Genomic DNA, 25,806 nt, shown 5'->3' with positions numbered 1-25,806 from the left:
CGGCCAGTCAGCTGTCCTAGCGGTATCAAAGAAGGTCCTAGCCAGAGAAAGCAGAATTTGGATCCTAAAAGGGGATTTTGTTTATAAACTAATGGAAAGAAACATGATGTTCCTACACCAAAGAAAAATAAAAGGATTTGCTCAAAAGCAGAGATTTTGAAAATGAAAGGCCTCATTCAGTTCCCTTACAGGAGATGCACTGTCCAGACCCCTCGTTGCGATTGTGCAGTCCCTCAGGACAGCCTCTGTGAGCATTGTGTCTGGTTGTCCATTGCACAGCAGGCACCACCAGTGTGGCCGGCCTTAAATGAACATACAGCACCTTTTGGGTGAACGGCGAGCACGTATTTTCAAGTAAGAGAAACGACGTGTCATAAAGCAAATAGGAGCTGGGGTGTGAGTTGGGAAGCAACCGCCACAGCAGGTTCCTCCATGATACCTATGCATGGAGTTGCCCACTGGAGGATGCCCTCCAAAGAAGCAATAAAATAATCAGTTTTCTGGCTTTGCATCCAGATTAGACTGAAAAAGAACCAACAAAAGAGAGTTTTATAAATGTCTTCTGCTTCAGTCACTGCTGTGCCAGCATGCTTAGCTAAAGACAGACCAATATATCAAATTAAAAAATATATATGTGCCTGGAAATATTAATCTTGAGTATTTATCAATTGCATGAGTGTTCTGGATGATGCGCAAGCCCACATGGCCCTTCAGGCCTCTCTTCCTTGATGAGTTAGATTCATTGCTCATAGCTAAGTGCACAACCATCTTTTCTTGTTTTTCCTCCTCTGGGACCACCTGGTTTCTTGTATATCCTGCCAGGCTGTTGGCATCAGATTCACTGTAGTTTCCATCCAGCATCATAGTTTTCGAATGAGATATTCCACACGTGCATGGAAACTAGGAACATAAACAAGAAATACAGCTGAACACTGGAAGAACGCATTAGCAACAGAAACGATGTCTTTCTATTAACAAACAGCTTGTAAACAGTTGAGCTTGAAATTTTAGTTGAGATACTATAAAGATACTATAAGTTTCTCTTTGGAAAAAAAAAAAAAGACACTTTTTTTTTCTTGCATTCCAAAAAGGAAAAGACATGGTTTAGCTACACTGCTTGGACGAGCAGCTTCAGAAAAGATTAGAAAAATGCTGTAGGAGACACGAAAACTAACCAAAAGGTTTTCTTAGCTAGCTCTGTTCGGCCTTGCTGTCTTGAGATTACTTTTTTTGCAGTCTTTGTGTTTATAATTATTCAAGGACAAGAAGCAGTTTTATCTGTGGAAATGACTTATCCAGTATATGTTATGGAAAAAAAAAGGGGCTAAGTTCTGGTTTCACAGATTCACATTTTCTTTGTAAATCTGATTTTAAATCAAGGAGAGGACCAGTTCAAAGCCTAATGTAAAACCCCAGCTCTATTGAAATTGATGTCAAAACTTGCATTGACTTCAGCAGCACCAGCATGAATCCCAAAAATCTAAGAAAACCAACGAATAAAGGTAGAATTTTGCATAGCAAATGCTGTCTTTTACTGTTTAAAATCTGCAGTTTTTCTGTCTCAGAAACATGGATTATATATTTGTATGTAATGAAAATGGACTCCAAAACCTCCCTTCTGCCAGGAGGTCCTGCCTCTGATTCCTTACAGGCTGCTTTCCTTACCCAAGAACAGTTTGCCCCCATTTCCCTCCTCCACCAACTTTGATGTGTGGCTTTTCCAAGGACTTGTTCAGGACTTGTCCTGAAAGGACAAGGAAAGTCCAAGGACTTTCAAGGATAAGTTCAGCTAAAGTAATTAAGTATATATACACAGAAATTTATATACCCTGGGGGGGGGGGGGGGGGAAGGTACATATACCTGAATGTGTAATATTCAGGATGCCACTGGAAAACTCTGCACTAGAGGCTTTTTCTTTGAATTATTTAACCAACAGATCATATTGCCTGCTGAAAAGCTGAAAATCAGTTTAGGAATTGTTTTCTGTGTTCTGGTCATAATCAAATGATTTGGTATCAGCAGATTGCGTGCAGAAAAACATGACAAGTTTGTAGCCCATTTGCTCTACTTGTTAGGCCCATCAGTCCAGGAATTTTTTGGAGCACTCCATGGATACAGTTGAACATCAGTTGGGATTTAAGACACATTTTATACTAAACCGGTGTACCTAAAAAAAAAAAACAACCCACCACCAAAAAAAAAACACAGGGAAGAATTACATCAAGCTCTTTATCATCAACTGATGACAGGTCTGGGAGATGGTGGGTGGGTGGGTGGAAGGGAAAGCAGTTAGTGGCAATAAGCTAATTGCTGCAGGACCCAGAAGAGAAAGAAATTCTGCAGATTTATTCTTAGCCCGCAGGTCAAATTACAGTTCCCTTGGCTTCACGAACATGTGACAACAGTCACCCCTATGGACAAGGGAGCCTAATGTACCAGAAACCCACCTCCACAGAGTCTTGAATTACACCCATCTTCACATAGGCACACACATGCAGAAATATGCTACACAATTTCACCCTGCGGCAATTTTAGTCTGTAGAACACTAGTGTAGAACACTAATAAATTAAACATGGCCAAAGAGCCTCCCTGGGCACGGGAACTCAGCTGACAATACAATAGAGTGTCAGAAATGTCTCTGGCCTGAATTTTGTCCAGGCCAACAAGCACCAAAAGTCCCTGTGTACAGTTCAAGAATTAGCATGGGCCACGGACCATTTGCCGCAGGCAATTCACAGCAACTACTCTGATTTTGAGGAAAAGAAGGTTTCGTTTTAGTTACTCCAGGTCCATCCGCCTTGGTCCCAGGCACATTTAATTTCTTAATGTAGACATAACATAGAGCTCTTCTCTGGGAAGCCTGACATATTCGTATTCAGATTCTTTGGGTCTTTCTGTATTTCTCAATTACAGTGAAAAATGTCTCTTCTGCTTCTTCAAGAGCATTCACCGACATTTTGACACAATCCCCCCAAGTAATGCTGCTTATTATCTCTGCTCCTATTATCATTGTTGAGGATTAATATTGTCACGTGCTGGAGACTGGATAGAATATTTTACCTTGTGTAGTAAAAACACGTTTGCTGAATATAGAATTCAAGGCACAAGACTCGATAAAGGGCAGATTTGTGATATAAATAACACGCTACGCCACCACTGGGTGTGGGAAAACCTTCCTGAAAACTTAGCAGAACAGTAACAAACCCTCTCAAGTTCATTTCATCCCTCTGATACAGAAGGGGAGTTTTCTTGCCAGTAAAAAAAAGCAGGTTTATTCCAGGCATGCCGAACCTAGAAAGAGTGATTTTTTTGTTATTTCCTGAGTACTGTCAAGATGCGCTTTACACAAACACTGTCTTCTTTGGACATGGGAAGTCTGAGCAGGGCTGGCTTCAAGGCCACAGGCACACTTGACTTGCTGCGCACACACAGAGCATCTCTACCTTGTGTTGCAGAGAACTGCTGGGCCCTGGGTGGGGACTAGGATGGGGACACAGATAAATCAAGATACCCAGGATCTGTTCAAGTAGCTTTCCAGAATCACACTGTTGTTGAGAAGGCCTTGAAAAGAGGTCAGATTTTGTTGCAGGAGTCTGTTTAATTTATTCCAATTGCTTTTTAAAATGTATCTGACTATGTTTTTGATGAGATGTCAAATAGGAAAGGTACTGGGCTGACAGATGGTGTATTCTCTACTTCAAGGAAGTCCTTCAAGGGGAAGAGAAGGACATGCAAAGCCAACAGAGTAGTTCAGAGAGGGAAATGTCACGGTCAAATCATATGAAAAATGATTCTGCATTGGCATTTCTGAAAGGCTGAAATAAATTTCTCCAGGAGTTGGAGTCAAAGGCAGTGGGTGACCAATTGTTACCTGTGAACTGATGTTGGGAGCTCCTAATGGGAAGAAAGAAGCTGTAAAACACAGTGATGTTCTGGCTGTACAGGGACTGAAAAAAATTAGGTCCCAAGCCTTAGTGTTCAAAAGGTGATGATGTTCCATTTAATGACAAAGAAGAAGGAATCACAGATCTGTAGGATAATTCAGGCTGGAAGGGACCTCAGGAGGCCTCTAGTCCTCTCTCCTGCTCCCAGCAGGGCCAGGCTGCTTGGAGCTGTATCTAGTCAGGTCTTGAAAACCTCCAAGGATGCAGGATAAGACCCTTCATAGCACATCAGAGCATAATTTGGCTGATTGTTGTTTGAGTTTGGTAATAAGGAACAATTCCACTATTACATCCATTGAATCCAGTTTCTGGAGTAAAGCTGACTGTAGAGAGGGGAAATGAATTTGCTCCAAATAACACCTTTAGTTTAAAAATATAGCAATTGTAGCAGACGCAGTGAAGTATCAGATTTGATACTTTCCCCTCTTGTGATCTTCACACAGTCCCGGGTTGCAGAATTCCCCAGTTCAGGTCACACTCTCCTCTGCTCTGATGTTTCTACAAAGACCCATGAGACCAACTCCTGTTTTTCTGGTGTTAGCAATTCAGCCTGAGGTGCAGCGGTCTAAACAGATCCAATTATACACACATGGATGTCAGTGTTTTCCCATTCAGAGACACAAACGAGTCAATATAAAGACCAGGTCAGGTGTAAGAAAAAAAGGAATAAATGGATGAACAAAACAAAAGTTTTTCTCACCCTCTCCCGCAGTTTCCTCTCCTTCCGCTCTTGCACCGTAGTCAGGTAATTCACTGCTGCGTATTCCAGCACCGAGAGGAAGACAAACACAAAACTGACCCACAGGTAAATGTCCACTGCTTTGATGTAGGAAACACGAGGCATGGAGGCGTTCACCCCAGTGATGATCGTGGACATGGTCAGCACAGTGGTGATCCCTAGAAAGAACAAAGAGAAATAAATTTTATTGACTGATACAGTCCATAAGGCTTTTGCCTCAAGAGAAACAGAAATTACGCTCTACATGATAGTCTAAAAGATGTTAGATATGAAATAAATTTGTGATAAGTATCTCTCCTGTCCATGCAGAACTGTTCCACTGTCTGCACTTTTGTGCGCAGGATGGGTTTAGTTTTGAGTAGCAACAGAAGAGCCATCGTTTTGCTAGGAACAGCATTTAACTCCCTCCCCAACCTCTTTTTTTTAACACATGCTTAGAGTCGGGTCTGCTAAGGCCAGGGGTGACAAGGACGCCTGTTTCCTACCTGTACCAATCTGTGCTACAGGCACCACCAGAAAGCAATCTAGTATTGATTTTTGGTCACAGCTAAAGAGGATTTGATCTAAACCACTGGTCTTAAAAGGGATGTTCAATAATGATAAAATGTTTTGCATGAAACCATGCAAAAGGAAAGCATTATATTTTTACCTCTAGGAATATTTGTTTACAGTTCAAGCTGTGTGAATCAAAACAGTTTTGAACAACAACCATTGTATTTTTTATATATATATGTGTGTATGTGTTTATAAACCTATATGTATGTATTTATGTTTATATACATTTATATGTGTGTTAATATGTATATATATACACGCGTATGTGTGTATATATATATTTAGACAGATAGAGATAAAATCCTGCAAAATAGTATGTACTTTGGGTCATCATAGAGAGAAAAATATTTACAAGTTCCCAAAGCCACTTAAACAGAGAACACAGAGCCAAAAAGCATTCATAGCTACTTCAGGGATTTCAAAATGGTGACCACCGTAAGCACAGCTACTGTTGTTCACTTTTCATCAGGATCTAATTTTTTTTTTTTAAAATAATATCCGCTGAACACATTTCTTTCAGTGGAGCAGACTCTCGCCTGCCTCTTCTCATACGTTTGCTGCAGTGCGTGGCTCTCCAAGTGAGACAAACTTGTGGGGCTAAAATACTGTTTTTATGCTGTTGGCATCGGAAGCCTTACACATTAACATTCAGAGGTTTTTCCTATCACATTTTTGCCTTCCTCTAACCTATGCATGGAATGATGAACAAATTGTCTCTCTTTAGAATCATAGAATCATTTAGGTTGGAAAAGACCTTAATGATCATCGAGTCCAACCGTCAACCTAGTACTACCAAATCCACCACTAAACCATGTTCCATTTTTATGCTCAGCTGAAAGAATTCCCTCCACTCCTGACACAGACAAAGCTCCTCCTGATGGGTTTTAGATGTCCAGAGAGGCAGGTTGGTGTGTGCAGGACTTTCAAGCAGCTCCTTCTTTGTGTTCCCACTCCCTCAAATGAGAGACCTCCCTGCCCCAGAAACACTGGACCGTCAGCGAGAGGCACCCTTGGGAGAGGAGAAACCCAACCTCCAATTCACCTCGGGGCTGGTGGCCTCTCATCCACAGCACTGCAGATGTGAGAGGAAAGGCATGTTTCCTTCACTGCCCCACTGTTGTCCGAGGCCTGATGTTACAGACTTGCCCTGAGTGTCCCCAGGGGTACAACAGATGGAGGGACACATAATAGGACAAGATCCTTTGCTGCCTTTCTTTCCCAGCTTTGTGAAGATGTGCCACATTGGTGCCCCCCAGGCAGCCTGGAGAAAGCCACCGGCCACAGCACCGTGCCAGTTGGTTGGGAAGACACATACCTGGGCTGGGTCACCCTCTGTGGCAGCTGGGACATGGCAGGATCCTGCTCACGAAAGGCACTCATGAAAATTGTCACAGAAGCTTTTAACTCCCTGTAGGTGCCTAAACTCCTATGAAACTCTACCCTCCCCAATGGCAATGCGTGTCTCAGAACTGCAGGGCTGGACAACAGGGAATAATCTTGATTCACTGACTCATAAAGACTGAAACCTCTCTTCTCTGCCCAACTTTATTTTTAAAACCACAGCCCTTTCTGTCCTGAGCTAAGTACAGGTCAGGAGGATTGCTTAGTGATAAAGGACTTAAAACAAACTCCAAGTTTGACATTATATTAATCATCAGATAAAACAAACATTTGCTTGCCCAATATCTTTAACCATCAAAATGAACAGTTCCCTTTCCTGTCAAAACAGTCGCATTCAAAGATTTTCACGCAGTCATGGCTTGTTGCAGCTGCTCTCACCCAAAGAGACTCTGGCAGGAACTGCTCGGCGATCAATCCAGAAGGACACCCAGGACAACATGACCATGAGGGTGGCAGGGAAGTAGGTTTGGAGCAAGAAGAAGAAGATGTGTCGGCGTAAAGTGAAGTTTATGTAGAGGCGATTGTACCAACCTTTGGGAAGGGAGGAAAGCCGGAATCAGTGAGAACAGCCGAGATGGTAGGCACAGAGAGACAATATCTTTCTTTTGATTTTTTTTTATTTCTAAAGCATAGTGAAAAGACAAACTGGTCTTTCAAATCATGTATTGTCCAGACTGTAGAGACTGCACTTCAGTGACATATAATCCCAAGAGCTCTCTCACAAGTAGTTAATACGGCATTAGCTTTAGCAATAAATCGGAAAAGGCCATACCCGTGCTACTGTAGAAAGCCAGTCTTGATGTAGTGTGGAATTTTTGGATCAAAAACTGAGACAAAGAAATCTTTTCATCAGTTTTCAGAGATTCATTCCCATTTTTCCAATACAGCATCAGATCTTCATCAGTGTAAGCATCTTAGGAAAGAAGAAAACACAATGTGATATGACTTTATCTTGGAGGGGAAGCAGAAGTTAATAGATCCAGACAAAATTAATAAGCACAAAAGCATCTTTGGCATGAAGTAATGCCACAAATAAGTTTTCTAACAACAGTGAGTTGAAAAGATCTTGCCGTATGATGTACCATGACAACAATAACAACAACAAAAATCCAGATCACCCTGATTCAGCGAAACACACCCTCTTTTTACTCCACACTGATGAAATCACAGCTAGAATGGTACTTTTCTGAGCATCGCATATCAAAAATCATAGACAAGTAATTGCTAAATGATAAGAGTAACTCAGGAAATAGTCATGGGTAAAATGGCTGAATTGAGAGGAAGGAGGAAACACAGAGGCACCTCAAACTATAAAAACAAAAGCAACACGTGTGATTCAAAGCAAAAGTCTAGAAATACTTGAAGAGGGTAAAAGAAAAACTTAAAGAATTAGTTCGCATGCTAGGTAGCAGGAATGGGGAATGAAAACAGGGTTATCAAGATGGTCAGGGGGCTGGAGCACGTGGCATAAGCTGAGAGGCTGGCGAAGCCGGGTTTGTTCAGCTGGAAAAAGAGGAGCCTGTGGTGGGGTCCAACTGCTGCCCTGCTGAGGGTCATACAGAAGATGAAGATGGGCTTTTCTCAGGCTTTTCTCTGAGGTGCAGAATGAAAGGACAAGAGGAAAGGGATGCTAGCTGCAGCAAGGGATTTTTTTCCAAGCAGGTAAAAGGAAAATTTTTCAGGATAAGGGCTGTCAAACATTTCAATAGGTTGCACAGAAAAGTTGTGGAATGACCACTACCTTGGAGATGTTCAAAACCCAGTTGGACACAGCCTTGAACAACCCACTCTAGAGCTCCTTGCTCTGAGCAGGGTGTTGGAGCACCTGACCTCAAGATCAACCTAAAGCTCTCCTCCCAGTCTAAATTACCCAATGACTCTGTGATCCTGTTGTTTATAGAGGAAAATTTCAGTTAAATAGCTGGGAAGACCTCAAAACAACTAGATTGTTAGCCTTGGCACACCCTGCAGAAAGTTTACAGAACAGTCATGAAAATCTTACTCTTTAAATCAATTTGTCTGCAGAATAACTCCTTCCCAAAGAAGCCGACCCCAAGTCGCAGTGTTTGCATGATCAGAATTATATCATACATAAACCCCTTTGGTGACAAAGTTTAGAGAACATTAACAATCGTTATACTCAACTTTTTACTACGCCACTTGAAAGCATCACCTTCCTGTCACAAGCCATGAACAGTGCAAAACTTCTCCCCCAGATTTCTCATCAGCAAGCTGCTGAGAACCAGTATACATTGAACATTTCTGTTGGTGTTTTTTTCTGAAAGTGCCATCTACTAAATGCTTTCCTTGCAAATTCCCGCCTTGCAGCATAAGGGCTAGACACACAACACAGGAAGTTAATAAAAAGACTCCAAATAACTCTGGTGAGCTTTTCTTTCAGGCTCTAAAATAGACTGTAAGGTGAAATGCCTCCGGTCTATGTGTGTGCAGCCAGCCATGGAGCATGTCTAGCTAGAAACATAGACACAACGTACAGCTTTCCAGCTCCAGAGAACACGTCTGAGAGTCCAGGGGGAAGCGGCTGAAGTCCATGTTACACATCGCTGTCACTGTGATTCTAGAAGTCAAAAATGAGAAAGGCTGGTTTCTACGAGGAGCAATGAAAGGAGAATGTTAACACAGATAAATCATTCTGCAACTTTAAAGCCAGCAATTATGCATAATGTTAGCATAAAAATCCCCAGGAAAATGCCTTACCTATTCTCCAAGTCCAAATCCAAGTGAGGTGGATACACAGACACTCCAAAGGCAGCTGTAATTTCAATACCTACCAGGAAACTAAAGTTCTGTCTTGGACATTACTGTAATACTAATGTCAGTACAGATACTTCCACCATGTTTTATATCCAACTATTTCCCTACAAGACAACAACATAAAATAACTTCAGCATTTACACTTGAAGGTTGCCTCATGTCCAGTTTAATTGAGGTTTCCTCATTTTCTCCATTGCTCAGTTCCCTCCACAGTCACCCCAACAACAACCCAAGCCTGAGGAACACGACCAGCCTTAATACAAGCCACAACGTTCCTCCGGTGTATACATTATTAAGGCAAAAGCAGTTTCTTGCAATCCTTGATCAAATTCTTTTACTCTGGGGGCTGTTTTTCTGGGGCAGGGAGTGTAAAACAGGTGCAGCTGTTTTTCAACAAGTGAGATTTGCCTCTCTTAAGTTTGTGTCTTAGGTAAGGAGCTGCAGCAATCACAGCTCCCGGTTTTAAATGAGTCCAGTTGTGCACATTACGTAACGAGTCTTCCAGTGGGTCACTGAACTTTTCTCTTGCGGACAGATTTGCCGTGGAGCTCCCGATTTAGTAGGGGCAAATCATCTGTGAGTCATCATTTCAGAGGCCGACTTATGTTGTCCATGACCATTTTCTAGATTCGTTGCAGATGTTGATAAAGAACTTTTCTTCTGTTCAAGGGATTGTGATCCAAATCCTACTCTGACCTACACACTCATCGCCCCTGAAAAGCACACGCTGTTCATTTTGACTATAAAACTAAAGCAGAATTTTGCCGCGTGAGCTAAACTTAAAGAAGGGTTTTGGGGATATGCTCCAGAAAGTATATTGTAGCAATGACCCCCCGTAGTTGGGTGTAGCCTTTAAACATTGCATGACTCGGTCTCATTATAGTGTTCTATTTTCTTTCCTGGGGGTTACTTAAACTGTGGCACAACCTGTGGTCATAAACAATTTGTTAGTCAGGGGCAGCACAGAAACTCAGCTCGTCAATAAAATATTCCTCAACTCAAGCCCTGTGCCAACCCCATGCAGATATCTCAAGACATCTTGGCATATCATGGAGGACATTTCCAATGCCACTGGACACCCATGCTTGGACAGCCGGATCACATTCTGAGTGTCCTAAACACCAACAGGGCCCAATATCATGTAGATTCTTGCTCTCCTTGGATTTTATGAATCAAAGTACCCTTTTAACTCTTGTGCAGTCAGCTGTGGTTACTCACATCCTTCTCTCTCGTGTGGTAACATAAGAAAGTCACATCACCTCCTTGACAGCTCACAGAAAATTTTGGAAGTAAAAACTCTGCATGTGCGCAAATGAGCAGAGCTAATGTTTTCTATTAAAAGTACTTGTTCCTTCATTTTGGCTGTTGAGCACTGCTAACTAGTAGTGTGACGCTGGCTTCAGCACACAAGAAGTGCAGGACGTGAGCAATGGAAACCAATATTTAGCTGTTCCTAAATGTTTAGTCAAGATGAGATTTTCATCATTAAGGCCATGCAAAACAAAGTGGCTATGTGGTGCATACTCTCTTTCTTACACACCCACACTTTTCTTTGTGATTTTAATAATTTGTCCAGGTTTTTTTAAATAAATTAATTAGAATTATACTTGGACTATGAAACCAGTGAACTTTAGAGCCCTCTGGTTCGGTAGGATATTGTCCTACTTGGGACAATATCGTCCACTATGCTCATTCTTCAAAGAGAAATAGCGTCCTGAATCAAACTTTATAAAAAACCTTTCCTTGTTTTTGAAAATTATTTTACCATAGCTTAAGTGAATAAGTTCCAGAAAAATCCTAGAACAGAAATCCTTGTGTTTGTCACAAAACATTCAAAGGTCACTGTACACTGAGAGCAAGTTGAGCAAGTGAAAAATAGAAATGAACAGCACCTATTGGCTGCTTGAAGTGGTGGTGTCCTGCATCCTTTTATACCTCTTTGGTTAAGGAGGACTTAATTTTTAGCCAAAATGGAGCCTCTCTCTCTGAGAACTTCCTGTGCTGCATGTACTTTTCCACTCCTAAACAGGTTGAATTCGCTGCGTGAACTTTCTGCCAGCTCTTGGACTCTCACTGGGGACGCCCGGCTGACTCCAAACCTCGTGACACGGAGCATCGCTGAAGTGAGACTCTGTCTGTTGTCGCGTTGATCCCCCTCTGGGCCTACTTTTGGGGCTGTTTTGGTTTGTCCTCCCACCAGTAGGATAATTTGGTTCACTTGATGACGGTTTCACTTGGTACCAGTATTATACATCCGTATAAGCATATCCATCGTAAGTATATCTGCTGTTATATTGTCAATGAGTTGCCCCACTAATGATAAATTTGTAGTAACCTGTAATAGTATATACCTACTTGGTTATTGCTGTTATTGGCTGTTGCTATATGATTTACTGATGCTATATTATTGATCGCTGACAGTAATTTGTAATGTCATGATACATACATACTCACTTTATTAATCATAGGTATACTTGCTAGTGGTGATTTTTGTGGTATTTTTGGAATCTGTAATAAGGTAGAGAAGTTTTGAGGACAAAGCCTCCATGTCCTTGTGTATTACAGAATCCTGCAAACCCACAGTCACGATCTCTGTACACCCGCAGGCCGGGTAGCCCTTTAGGTCATGACAGACACACATCAGGATTCTTCCAGCCAACAAACCTGCTAGAAAATCAGGGACTGCAGGGGGCCTTTAATGCTGCCATTTCATAAATAAACTAAACTTAAACCTTTACATCAACATGAAAATGAAAAAAAAAAAAAGTTTTTCTAGACAAACAGGAAGCAAAATAGGATAATTATAGAGGTCACCATCTGGTATATCAGCAGCTTCCAGTTTAATCGCACACTGACCCCGGGATGAACATTCCCGCTCGACTAAGCCCTCCTCTGACTGCAAAGAATTAGGGGAACGTTTCCTCCCAGGAGAAGATTATCCTGTTACTGCCGACAGCATGGGTTCTCGCAGCTTCCTGTGAAGCATCTTGTACTGGCCACACTGGAAACAGGTTTCTGCATCAGCAGTGGGAGTAGGAGGGTTGGCAGTAGCAGTCCTGGTCGTCACCAAAGCCACACTGGGAGCAAAATTGACAGTGAAGCCCCGGGGGGTGTCCAGGAGCAGTGCCGTTACCTCATGCTGTAGAGGACATGACCATCGGGGAACACTCGCAGCATGATGTTGTCCGTGGTGGTGTCGTGAGTGAAGGACCTTTTGGAGTGCACGAAGAAGACGTCGGGGACCCAGATCTTCTTCACCAGCCTGCCATCAAAGGTCATGCTCTTGTTGGTGGTGCTGGGAAACGAGAGACGCTCATCCCTCCAGTAGTGCCTTAAGTACAGAGTCATAGTGAAATCCTTCACGAAAAAGGAAGAGAAACAGAGAGAGGTGTGTCAGAGTTGGTTTCTACACCTAGGAAACGCCAGAAATAAAACTCACTTCTACCAAGAAGATGAAATCCCTCCCCTCTCAACTCCTGTTTCTTCCCTAGACCAGTGCTCTTTGTGAATAGATTTTCCTGACAAAATTATTTCAGACAAAAAAAAAAATAAACGCCTAATCAATGTGTTACAGTATTTAGTAATGTTCAGTCCTAAAAGGGGTATAAATATTCCCTGAGAGCAGCACTGCCCTGCAGAAATGATTCTTCCATCCCAGCAAAATTATCTTGTAGGACTACGGTATCAATAACATGTTCAAGAAGGAAAAACTTTCAGAATTACCTTAATGATCAGGCTAAAGACTAAGCAATTTATCCCCAAAAGAACTAAATTGTTGCAAACAGCAACCAAGTGAGGGAACCGTTTTTCCTACTGTACAAGTGTATAAATAAAGCTCTCTTTTAAGCTCATTGAGGGGGCAGGAGCTTCAGTTACACAAAGGAAAACATCTGTTTGTTGATCCCAACCTGGCAGCTGCTGCTTTCAGAGCTGAGTTTACTCTCTCATGCTGTGAGATCAAATACAGTCATTTTCTTTATATTCCCAATTAAGCCAGTGGTTACAGGAGCCGCAGCTGCCAAGCCCAGGCAGGCAGCAACGCAGGCTGGGATCTCTTTCTAACCACTTGGCAACTGCTTTCTAAAACCACCATCACCACCTCATTTTGCTTTCCCGATGACAAACCATCGGTTAACCCAACTCTCCATTTCAAAGGGCTGCCCTGGCAACAGTCTCACATTGCCAATAGGTTTTTCCATTAATTTGTCAAAGAATTCCCCAGCGCCAGCCCTTGCCTTGCTGTCCTGCATGGGGCAGAGCTGGCCAGACACCTCCCTCTCTGACCATGGCAGGGACCTGCCAGAGGGACACTTCTGCTCACCCACCTGCAGGTCCCCGCCTTGGCAGACTGGTCCCAGCCTCCATCCCTGCTCCCCCCAGGGATGCTGCCAGATCCTGTTCCCTACTGGACACTGGCCACCTTCCTCTTCCAGCTACAGTCCCAAAGAAACTCTTCTAGCGACTGCTGCTACCAGCAGGGCTGAGGTTGCAACCTGGCTGGAGAAGTCAACATCAGGGGCTGGATGAGGAAAGCACATCAGCTTGACTGGAGCTGGGGAAAAGGAAAGCAGGGAAGAGGCATAACTGATGGTTTCTTAGGAGTTAGTGCCACCTACACCAGAAGGAAAAAAAGGGGTAAAAATATGGTTGGCTATTCAGGGTGAACAGCTCTGACCAGCCCTCTGGCCGTGGTGCAAGAGGAGGGCCAGGCAGCCTGAGGCTGCAGAATGCCTCTGGGCAGCTCCATCATGGGAGCACAGGGGCACAGGGACCAACGTGGCATCCGCCAGGCACCCCCGGCGTGACTTACAGCCACCACAGTGGGGCACAGAGACTGCCTGCAGGGACAGCGTGGGAAGGGCTGTCCTTCCCAGGTGTGGCCCTTTCCCCATCCCGCCGGGCAGGAGCCCTCCTCCCTCGCCTTCTGCACCCTTCTCTCTCCAAACAGGCCCCCAATGGCCAACACACAAGTCGGCCAATGGCGACCAAGTGCTGCCAACATCAAGCCCGAGTGGCAGCTGGCACAGCTTCTAAGCACAAAATCCAACTTATGGATGTTTTCTCATGGGCTGAGTCAAAGGAGGCAATTTGCAGTCACTTGTTCCTTTCTGACCAGCACACGTACTGGTTACAAACCAAGAAAAGGCATTTATTTCACCATTCATGAGCAGGAAAATCCCTTAGGAAACAAGTTTTACAATGAGTGAGAGAACGATGGTACCTGCTGGAGGCACGGCGAATGAGCGTGCACAAATGCTTCACTTCTGGCAGCACATTTCATGTTTGTGCCGCGCTCCGGGCAGCCTTGAGAGCATCCCCCACCCGTGCACAAAGCAGCAGCCAGCTTCAGTCTGCTGCCTCTTTGGGACACCAGGTGCCTGTTGAAGCAGCGGTAGCCAAATGCTTCCTGACCAAGGGTACCCAGTTTCCAAGGCCACTAACCCTTCAGAGCAGTTTGAAAGTCCTGCCTGCAGCTCTGCTCTGCAGCGGGGAGCCGAAGAGGCTAGTCTGGTGCAGGCACAGTGTTATGGTTTGAGAAACCCATAACAATTTATTGTCGTTTAGACAATTATTCTCTCACCTGATGAACCCTCCCCAACCAGGAAGGAGAATCGGGGAAAACAAGGAAACACGAGGGTTGAAATATAAATAGATTTAATAGGATAAGACTAAACAATTAATAATATTAAAGAACCATATATATATATGGTGTATATATATATAGGTATATATAAAATATACAAGGATTATACTCAGCCAATGCTATCAGCAGGAAGCTGTGCACTCCCCGCAGGGGACAGCAAATGTGGGACACTGCAAGCGCTACGGCTCCGGGAGGAAGAGAACGGCTCAGGGGTCTGGCACTGGGGCAAGGAGTTCTCCGGATCACCACCATCAAGGGAGAGAGCACCACACAGCAAACATTCTAATTTAGATGGAACGTGACGTTCATGGTATGAAATAATCCTGTTGGCAACTTGGGTCAAGTGCCCGGGTCTTGCTCCTCCTCATCCCTGCACCTGGCAAGGCTTGAAAACACCGAGACCTTGAATCCCATGTGGCCTAGCTGGCTATAAAGTAAATATTTTCATGAATTCAGACACTGGAGTCTTCTAAAAGTGTAGTTTTCCCAAGCATTAGAAGATAAATTAGTCCTGTGTCGCTCAAACCAGGACACACAGCCAACCTGGCTCCCCTGGCTGTGCTTCCTGCCCGCTCTCCTCTCCGTGAACACCCACGCTGGGCCAAACTGCTGGAAAACCAAACCAGCATATCCCAGGCTGATCTGGGAGACCGTTCTTCTGCCCCAAATACAAATCAGCAACTGCTGTGGAAAGTACTTGTCCTGTGCTGGGAAAATAGGACTGCAGAGCTGTCTACAGCAAAGGGAGGGAGAGCTGCCCTCAGAGCTTCCTGATGGGCAAGACTTTTGTTGAAATCAGATGCTCCTGACAGAAAGCATTGCAAGTTATTTATTTGCACTAATTGGGTCTTTTTGCAGCTACGACATTCTCTTGATACATTAGAGCAGCGAGTCTCCTTGCCGACAGCCATTGCCCGCACCGAAAGCTCCCTCCCACCCGCTTCATTGCAGGCATCCCCCCAGGCCCCCTCTTCCGATATTCAGGCAGGCGAGCTCCCTTCTTTTAATGATAGATGGAATTGCACCACAATAAAAATTCATCAGCCTAAAGCTCTTCCTTTAAGTCTTCATGTCTTGCCTAGAACAGAGAAGGTGCCCAAAAGCAGGGAGGAAAAGGCAGAAGGAGGAAGGAATCAAGAAGCTTCCGCTTCTCCTCTATGTTCCCCTTTCCACTTCTCTTTCCAGTGTTTTAATTCCATTTCCTATAGTTTGGAAAAAAAAAAAGACAAACCCAAACCAAAAAAAAAACAAACCCACCCCAAAACCAAACAAGAAAATGCTTGTGAACACTCTTTTCACTGGAAACACCTTGAAACCTGTTGAGGGTTAACAACGGCATGTATTTCCTCCTGTTTTTTAATTAATTAAAAAATAAGGTAAATCACAATTGAACTTGGTGCAAATTTCCTGAACAGCATCATCAGTGACTGAAAGACTATTCCCCCACACCAAATTCCAGTTGTGCAGAGGCAGCCCAGGCTCCCCCCTGGCAGCTCCCACTCATGCCCCTCGGTGAGGTTACTCCCAGTGATGAAGGAGCAGGAGCGGCTCCTTCTCATCTACATTGCCAACTTAATTTTCTAACGCACCTCCCAGAATTACGCATTTAAAACAAATGGACTCAACGGTTCCCTAAGGAAGAAAACTCCTGCAGTTAAGCGCGGCTTATGTGAACTTCACCATATATCTTCAAATCTTCTTAAGCAGCCATTTCTATTTTCGGTTGTGATAGATCATTCATAGCACTGATTTTTCCCTGACTTAAGGCCCCTTTTTCCTTCATACTTTTAATCTTTATCTGAAGATCACCCGGTTTTATCAAGTCTCAGGTTCTGAGTATCAACCTCTTTGCATTTGCCAAATGCTGCCATTACTTTCCTCTGACCAATAATTTGAAATCCATAGATTTCCAGTGGGAGGGACTTTTTATGACTAGGAATAATTGAGGCTTAAAAGAGGATTACGTACCATGTCAACCTCAGAAATACTGTCCAAGCTTTCAACTTGCACATCCACCCCAACAGGAATTGCAGGGCCTGTAGGAGAATGAGATTTAGATATGTAAATAACTGTTCTTTTACATCATTTGCATTTAATTAGCACTATAAGGTAGCATGCAAAACATTTCTGAGCTTATGCTATACTTTTCTATCCATGATTCTTCATGAGGGGGCTGATGGAAGAGTCAGTGAATAACCATGTAAGGCCCCTTCTGAAACACTGAATTATCTTGCCCTTGGCAAGCACTGCAATGTTGACACTGCCCAGCTAATCCAGAGCTTGGATGAAACATTTGCATATGTTTCTAAAAGCTGAGCCATCCCATCATAAATTTTAGGCCTTTATGAACAAGTGTGGCTGCAAGAACAGGGGACTGAGAAGAAGAAACTGCGAGTAAAGAACTCTGCCTTGCGGGTTTCTCATTTCTTATCAACAAGACAAGCTACATTAAACTCTCAAGAGCCCATCACCATTTTCATTCATATACCCATTGATGATGTTAAGAGTTTTCCACAGCAGTTTTAAAATTAGCAATCAGAAAATTCACAAAGAAAATTCATACTCCTCTATAACTAGAAACCCTATATCAAAATTTCACCGTAGACTGCTGCTCATTAGTGAACAGGACCTCCTCAGGTTACTCACGTTCCACATAGTGTGTCCTTACACAGCTTTTTTTCACCTTTTCCAGTGCACTGAGGAGGTAAGTGCCTACAGAGATGCGCCCACCAAGGCAGGTCAGCTGGAACTGCTGAGGAACAGTCCAGGTGGATCCACTGTTACGTTGAGCTCTCAGTGTGTGGCAGTGGGTCTCACAGGGCTTGTGCCGATGCGCGTACCTAGAGCGTACCTCCAGCCTGGCCACTGTCAGCGAGACAGACTGCTCTGCTGACACGTCTGGGACTTGCCCTGCAGAAATGAATTTTCCGAGGACCATAGTGGCCTCCATGAAGGTTTGCAAAGATTTTTAGCACCTAGGTCTTGAACCTGATTAGCAGTTGGATGGTATTTAAGAGGCACCACAATCCCTTTGTAGACCCAGACCCATATCTGCGCAGTGCCATGCAGTACTTAGCTACAGTAGCATCTTCTTCAAGACCACATCCAAGCTCTGAATGCACCGTAAGCCTAAGAAGGCAGCAGAACTGCTGTTTTGAGACTGCAGAGCGCTTTTGCAAGCTGCCATCTGTCCTGCTTCTGTACCTGCAGCGGCACACACAGAGTCACACCCATCTTCAGGGCTTTTGAACACAACCTTGCATTTTCCTCTGCTGGAGGAGAAAGAAGCACCAACTCAGCTTTGGTAGGGAAAGGGTAATCACAAAGCCCACGAGACAAGCTGATTACTGGGACTGGCCCCGATACAGGTTTTGCTAGGGCTTTGGTAAGCCAGCCTCACCGAATTAGAGCAGAGTGTGCTGACGGTGACACTGTCCCCCTTCCACCCGCCCTGTCCATCAGCGGCTGTGCTGGGTACAGGCACCCTGAAGCGAACCCTGTGGAGCAGGGCCAGGGTCCTCGGCACCACCAATTCCAATTTAAGTGACTGTTGCCCCCAGCAATGAAGCTGAAACGTGGCTAACCCAGCACTTTTAGATGACTCCTAGATGCTTACAGACACCTACCTGTCACGTTCAGATGCAGAGCTGCGCAATTCATGCTTAAAAAAAATGCCAGCAAACATTTGCTCACTCCTATTTGTGTCTTGCTGGTGTCTGTCCAAGCTGAAGGGTGTTTGCAGGAAGATTTACTTGGGGAGAAATTTCAATTAATCAGCACTGGCATGTTTCCCAGGAGCCTAGAGACTTTGGTAAGATTTTTCACTCTAATGACATGAGCCCATCTTGCTCCCTGTTATAAGGAGGCCAAGGAAATTCTCACCGTGTTGGTGTTCAGTTCCCCTTCTCCCAGGTATTCCCCAAAACTGGGAAAAGCCACAAAGCCCGAGACTGCACCCACTGATGAAATGCAGACATGCTGCCACAACCGTGCCCAGCAGCGGGGCTGAGAAGTGCTGAAGACTTTTTTCCTCTTGCACACAGGGCTTCACAACACAGGGGTGCTCGTTCAGCAGGCCAGAACGGCCCTCAGCCCCCTGCCCGAACTACACAGGGAATGACTTTCAGCAAAGGGTGAAGTTGCATAGAGGAGTAGACCGAGCTTGTGATGGGACCTTCTACAAGGCTCTTCAGCTCACAGAACATTAACCCAGCCAAAACCAACAGCAGCAGCAGCAATTGGACTATTTTCTTCCAAATCAGTGACTTGAGTCAGGCCAGGGAAAGACCTGTCAGGTGGCTGAGTTGGCCACCAGGGCCGGGGGAGACAGGCAGGGAGGAGGACGGCAGGTCAGAGAGCCCTCAGCTTTTGGTCACACCAGCTCAGCTCCTCAGGAGCCAGTTCCTGCCTGCTGGGCCAGGAAACGTGCTCCGTTCCTACTGATCTGGCTACAGGATGCAACCATTCATCAGACAGTAGATTCCTTCTCAGACCATTGTAACTTATCAAAGAGAGGCAAATCCGAGGCAAAATCACAGATATCTTTTCCTTGTCCGCCTTGCCGTGCATCCTTTCTTTTAACTGGCCCCTTGCTCCAGGAGGAGACATCGCTTATGTCCAAGGCAGATGTGTCCTTCCTAATCTACAATCCAGCATTCAGCAGACAATGACTAGCACACGGCCCTTCTGTCACCCCACAAATCCATCACCTTCTGGTTTGACCAGAGGAATTAGCGGCTTCATTAAGTGGAAATATTGTGGCAATAGCTTTGCAGTATTCTGCTCCCCTTCGTCCTTGTCAGTTGAGTGGTTCTGGAATATGACAAGATCTAACAAGCAAATCAGCTTATAGAGTGCTGTTTTTAAGGAGGTGGTTTGTTACTTACGGTTCTTTCAGTTGATCCAATAAGTGATGCTACATCTCACTACGTACCCTGCCCATCTTACATACAGTATTTGAAAGCAGTTCCTTTTCAATCAGAAATCAATCTATCAGTTTACACCTTGGTTGCAGCCACACTTCCTTCTACTCTCTGTGATTATTTAGGACATTGAGGAAACAGAAGTTAAACAACACCTAAAGAAAAAATTTCTATATGACATTCCTCCAGCTCAGTAAAGCTTGCTTTGTTGTTGTTTTTTTTTTAAACAAGGCAGTGAAAAGTACTGTATCTGTGGTAATAACAAGTTGACATGCAGTATTATCAACAGGGAAACAACACAGTGCCCTGTTGGTAGCCAATTAGCCTTTCTTTGCTCAGATATCTCATGAAGTCACACATGGTGGTCAAGAAGAGCCTAAGCAATGATTGAAATATTTATCTATTCCCTTAATGTCTTTAAATAACCTCATAGCTCTTCAGCGTAGACATGTTTGTGATACTTGGGCCTCTGCTACAGCAAGGCTCAATGCTCGGAGTAAGTCACTTCAGAAAGGCTCCACGGTCCAACACAGCCCACGTCAGGGCAGGCACAAGGCTGGCCTCAGCACTGCCTCTGGCCCTTGCCAGAGAAGGCATTTGTAACTAATACTATTTGTTGTCACACACAGCTGTTGACATCGCAGTCGTGCCCACAGTGCTTCCAAACAGCCGCGTCACGGGAGGCACAGTGCGAACAGAGAAGGCACGGCCCCTGCCAGGGCGGCTTCTCAGCGCAATCAGGGTGTGCTGGAGGAGGAAGGCAGCAGCCTGCCGTGGTACTTCCCACTGCATCTCCCCGGTGCCCAGGGGCTGCGTGCCCACCACGTGATGGGCAGCCCCCCCTTCAGCTTCCAGACTGCAAGAGACACTCTCCGTGTATCACTGCTTAATTTAGCCTTGATTCAGGAAATCAAAACCAATCCAAAGTCTATTTACTGCTGCAATTTCCACGCTTGTCTGAACACTAATCAGAGACTAAAAAAAAAAAAAAACAAACCAAAAAACAAACCAAATACAAAAGCAAAACCACAAAAAACAAAACCACAAACAGAAGATCACTCTCAAGTTGGCATTTGTCCCTCTCTCCTGTCCTTCCCTATCTGCTCTTGAAGATAAAATACCATGTCCATATTCTTATTTTCATGTTCCTGCACCAAATGCTCAGTTTGACTCCCAGATAACCAGCAGTTACCTCATTGCAAGGACAAGGTCTAAAGTTCATTCTAGAGCTGCCATGAAGCTTTATTAAATCCCAAATAAAGGGTGTTCAGTGTGAAGCTGGATGGTCTGGAAAGCCCCTGAGAGAAGAGGCCTGAGGTTGGGTTATGTGTCTTGCACATCAATGACACTGCTTTTACTTTTTTCTTTTCTGCAATTAATCACAAATTTGAGGGATGATAAAACAGTGAGTATAAGAGAGAGAGGGAGAATTCATTTGAGCCCTGGACTCAAACATGAAGTTCTTAATACAGACAGTATGAAGATGAGACTGTAAAACTTACTTATCAGTGGAAATATTTACCCTGCCTTTCTTGGGCAAATTCCTACTATAATCAGCAGGAGAAATCACTGCTTTTCCCTTCTGCCTGCTCCTCACTCAGCACCTGGGTCTGAGGCAATGAGAAAGCGCAGGAATGGGGATGAGGGCACGTTGAGACACTGACACCCTTTGGAGGAGGCTTGGCCAAGAGGTTGGGCTGAGCAGGGAAGAGTGGGTGAAGGGCCAGTGGGGACAGCCCAAATGTTACTGATCTCCAACTCCTGCTTTAGACAATGAGCATAACTGATAACGATAATGATAATTGCATATTCACTTGGCCCATCACACTTCGATACTTCTACTAAGATGCAGTTCGGCAGAGGCACTTGATGCGAGGAACATTGTACATGCATGCAGTGTCTGAAGCAAAAAACAGAAGTCCCATAAAGAAATGCCCTCTTTAAACCACAGAAACAAACCCTGGGTTTCCTTAAAGCTCATCTTGGCTACAGCACGTACGATTGAATCAAACGGCTGTTGATCAGTCACAGAAAGTTGTCAAGAGATGTTTGATCTCTCTAATCCTTGGAGTCAGTCGGGAACTGCTAGATTTTTAATCCCGTTCCTCTGGAAACTAAACTGTTCAACCACTGGGACTGCAGATGCTTTGGCAAATTCCCCATCAAATGCCACTAGGGATGAGCAAACAGAAAAAAATCTCTTTATTGAGAGGGAGCAGAGGATGAGGAAGGTGTGAATGGGAAGGGAAAAGAACAGCTGAGATGGTGTCTGACACACTGAGCATGTAGACAGAGGACAAGAAACTCAGATAACAGCACTGAATGTAAAAAAGCCCTCATCGACTAGCTTTTTCTTGTCATAAACGATATTTTATCAATATTCATTTTTTCTTCAGAGAGAGGAAATACAGAAGGATCAGCTTGGAGAATTACAAGCGGGAAAAGACCTGAATACTGAACACTGGAGAAATCTCAAACCTCAGGTTCCTCTCTAGGATGGGATCCTCACTGCTGGATGGGAAGCTACACGGATCGCTGTGAAAGCTGTGGATTTGGCTGAGAAGAGGAAGCGGTGCTGCTTTGCTCAAAGACTGCAGGCCAGCAAAGCTTTTCAGCTCATACTTTCAGGTCTCTGAAAAGTGTCATCCAAATTCATGGAATTATTCAAATTAAGCATGAGCTCACGTATTTATAGATCAAGGTCCAGAGAGAAATTGTACAACCTTCAACTGAAGCATTTCTTCCAGAAACAGCAAACATGTCAACATCCATTATCTCCATCACTGTCCACAGCAATATCTTGCAGAACACAAATCCTAATTCAGCAGGACTGACACAACCAGAAAGCAAAACCTGGAATCTTAAAAAGCTTCATAAAAGTCACGGGCTTCCACTTAAAACACAGAAACTAACATATCAATAAACTATTCCCCTTGCACCTCAGACACAGCACAGTGGCAGCTTCCAAGTAAGCTCAAGACACTCACACAGTCATTAGCAAATCTGATGACATAAAAATTAGAAATGGAAAATATTTTTTCATTTTGAGGGAGATATATTATATTTGCATGCTGAGAGAGGATTTAAGTGACCTGAAGCACAACCCGAGGCTGATGGAAGCACTTCTACTTTCTCTCTTGTATTAGGCAGTAGCCTAATTTAGCTAGCCCCACAATTTCTGTATGGGACTTAGAAGTGATACGACAGAGCACCCTCGCACCTTCTCACTGTAAAGGTACCACCTTCTGAAACTGCATCAGCAACATCTTCTTTCTCTAAATTCCTGCATGTCAGAGTCTTTGCCTCAAACAACTGAACTTGGGTATTAAAAAGATAGTCAGGGACCAGCCTATCAAGGTGTTTGTGGCTTTATAGGTCTTTATTCCTTTGCCAAGTTCACAACCCAGTGTCCTGAGAATCAGCAGTAAGAGTCCTCCCTCGTTTCTCTTCCCTCTGCAGTGAGCTGCTCTGTTTTGTGACCTGCTCTTCAGTAGAAAGACATTACACATTCGACTTAGGTGCTGCATATAGAAAAGATGCATTGCAAATTACCTTTAGAGAAGACTCACTTTGCATCTGCATTCAGTGGTTGTACATACAGAACAGATGGATCCAACAAGTCTCCATTTTGTGTGGGTTCTGACACTGAGAAGGCTTTGTGGCTTGTTTCACCTTGCAAAAACTCCAGTTTGAATACTAAACTCTGTCCCAGGTTGAATGGAACATCTGGTCTGGAGCTAAACCCTCCGGGGAACCCAGGAGGTTTCCACAAGTCCCCTTCAGGAATGACTTCAGAAGGTGCCCAACATTAAAGCCTGTCGCATCCCAGCGTGTCTTGGCACCTAAAAGCACCCACTGAGGAGCAGCCAGTAAAGCTGCAAAGGGTGAGTCCGTTCCCAGTCAGAAACAGGTGCTGAATATAAACATGGTTTTTATTTTTTAACACTGCAGCAGGTTTTGGAAGATAGGGAAGAGCGTGCTACCGTGAAAATGCCTGGAGTCAGTTCTCCACTCCAACTCTGAGACTAAAGCTTCGCGACATCTCTTTAATATTTTCTCTTTGGCTGTGATTTCAAAGGCTCACTGGTTTTCTCTGAGACAGTCTCCCTGTCCCCTCATCTATCTTTGAAGGAGTGAGGCAGATGTAGGCCCCGAGATAAAAATATCTGCATAGGAAACAAGCAGGTTTGAGACTTCTTTGCTGCCAGATATTTTGTGCATGACCAGAGAGCCTTGCAAAAGTCCGTAAGAAAGCCCACGTCTGCAAAGGGCGAAAGAGCCTTCAGTGTTTCTGCATGCGTGTGTGTGTGCAAATATATACATATTATTTATTTTTTTAATGAAAGTATATGTGTTTGGGACCTCTTAGGTGTGGGCAGCTTGCAGGCAGCCACCACCAGGATGCTTTCCTCAGCTGCCACATGGCTGCGGAGAGCTTCATTCCTCTGCATCCCACTGACGGCTGGTCGTCGAGGGAGAAGCAAGTTTTATTCCAGCCCTTGATACTAACCCTAAGGGAACTACTTATGCTTCATTCACCCCACCATTCATCCATCCACCCTGACAAAAATACCGCCCAGAAAGGGCAGCGAGGACCAGCTGACATTAGGCTACTGGGCTATGAAGAAATATAATAAAAGTACAGCATTAGGTTGTTCCTCAGCGAAGAAGATACAGCTATTTTAAGTATCAACTAAAGCTGCTTATTCACAAGCTCCCTGTAAAATACGAGATGTCATAGATGAAATGCTTAAAATGGATGTTTAAGGAAGGCAGCAAAATAAACATTTACATAATCTTTAAATATTAATATTTGTAAATAATACCTGAACATCTTCTGGCTAGAACAAAGTCGCTGACATGGAGATAACTCCCTAAGGGCTAAAACAAACACAGTCTATTTTCGCTTATGTAGGCTACTTTGAACATCAGCAAAGTAAAAATCTCTGTCATTACCACCGTAGCCAATAGCCTGTCTCTAGTGGGCTGAGAGCAGGCAAGACAACCGTGCTCACTGGGCTGTTAATAACACAACTTACACAACACTTGCTTGCTCACTTGCTCTTTACAAAGATACTTTTTCTTGAAAAAAACCTTCACCTTTCTCTAATGATTTCCTTCCATTTCACCTTGCAGAACCCCAGACTGCTCTGGCCAGTGGTCACAGCTGTGGTGGGCTGGCAGCTTGATGACTGGGCTCTGCAGACCAACAAGAGTCACCGTGGCCACAGTAAAGCAGCTGCAGACCCCATCCCCTTTTTAGCTTAAAGTTGTAGACTAGTCTACCAAAAATATTGAGTCATGGAATTGCCTAGGTTGGAAGGGACCTTTCAGATCATCGAGTCCAACCGTTGAAGGTTAACAGCTGCCCATTATTCCCCCAAGCTTGAGAACCATCGCTTTTACAGTACTGGGTTTCTTTATAGTCTAATGTCACTCACAATCTCCTTATGATACTATTTATGTTTTCCAGAGATGAGTTGCCTTTCCCGCCTGCGCCATAACATCAAAGTGCCAATGCAATGCCATGGGGCTGGACTCTCCCTTAGACCATGAGCTGCTCTTAGAGAGCAGAGACGGTCTTAGGGCAGTGACCAGTTACACACGCATCCCATGAGCTCCTCTACTCCGCTTCAGGAGTACAAAAGCCTTTTTCTCCTGTGCGGGTCAGACCACATCAGTGTGACTGGCATTGCCACAGGAAAAAAACTGGAAGGACTCACAGGGCATAGCAAATCACTGTGACTGCCCGATGAATGACATACAGAAGAAAATGTAAGGATCGCCTCTTACCAGGCTTTTGTTTCCTTTCCTTTATATATTT

General features: G+C 44.2%; 1 protein-coding gene across 1 annotated transcript in view; it reads right to left on the bottom strand.

Annotated features, from left to right (window-relative positions):
* Positions 1–591: 591 nt before the first annotated feature.
* LOC141741156 (gamma-aminobutyric acid receptor subunit rho-2) overlaps positions 592–25,806 on the bottom strand; it is a 35,405-nt gene continuing 10,190 nt past the window's right edge. The window contains exons 3-9 of the mRNA XM_074581160.1: positions 17,029–17,096; positions 12,550–12,773; positions 9,137–9,219; positions 7,414–7,554; positions 7,020–7,172; positions 4,647–4,843; positions 592–900 (exon numbers count right to left, since the gene is read on the bottom strand). Of these exons, the coding sequence (XP_074437261.1) occupies positions 592–900; positions 4,647–4,843; positions 7,020–7,172; positions 7,414–7,554; positions 9,137–9,219; positions 12,550–12,773; positions 17,029–17,096 (1,175 nt within the window). The remainder of the gene's footprint in view (positions 901–4,646; positions 4,844–7,019; positions 7,173–7,413; positions 7,555–9,136; positions 9,220–12,549; positions 12,774–17,028; positions 17,097–25,806) is intronic.

The sequence above is a fragment of the Larus michahellis genome, chromosome 3, assembly GCF_964199755.1.
Source record: "Larus michahellis chromosome 3, bLarMic1.1, whole genome shotgun sequence".
Lineage (NCBI taxonomy): Eukaryota > Metazoa > Chordata > Aves > Charadriiformes > Laridae > Larus > Larus michahellis.
Note: the sequence above shows the minus strand (reverse complement) of the source record. Positions and strands in the feature narration are given on the sequence as shown.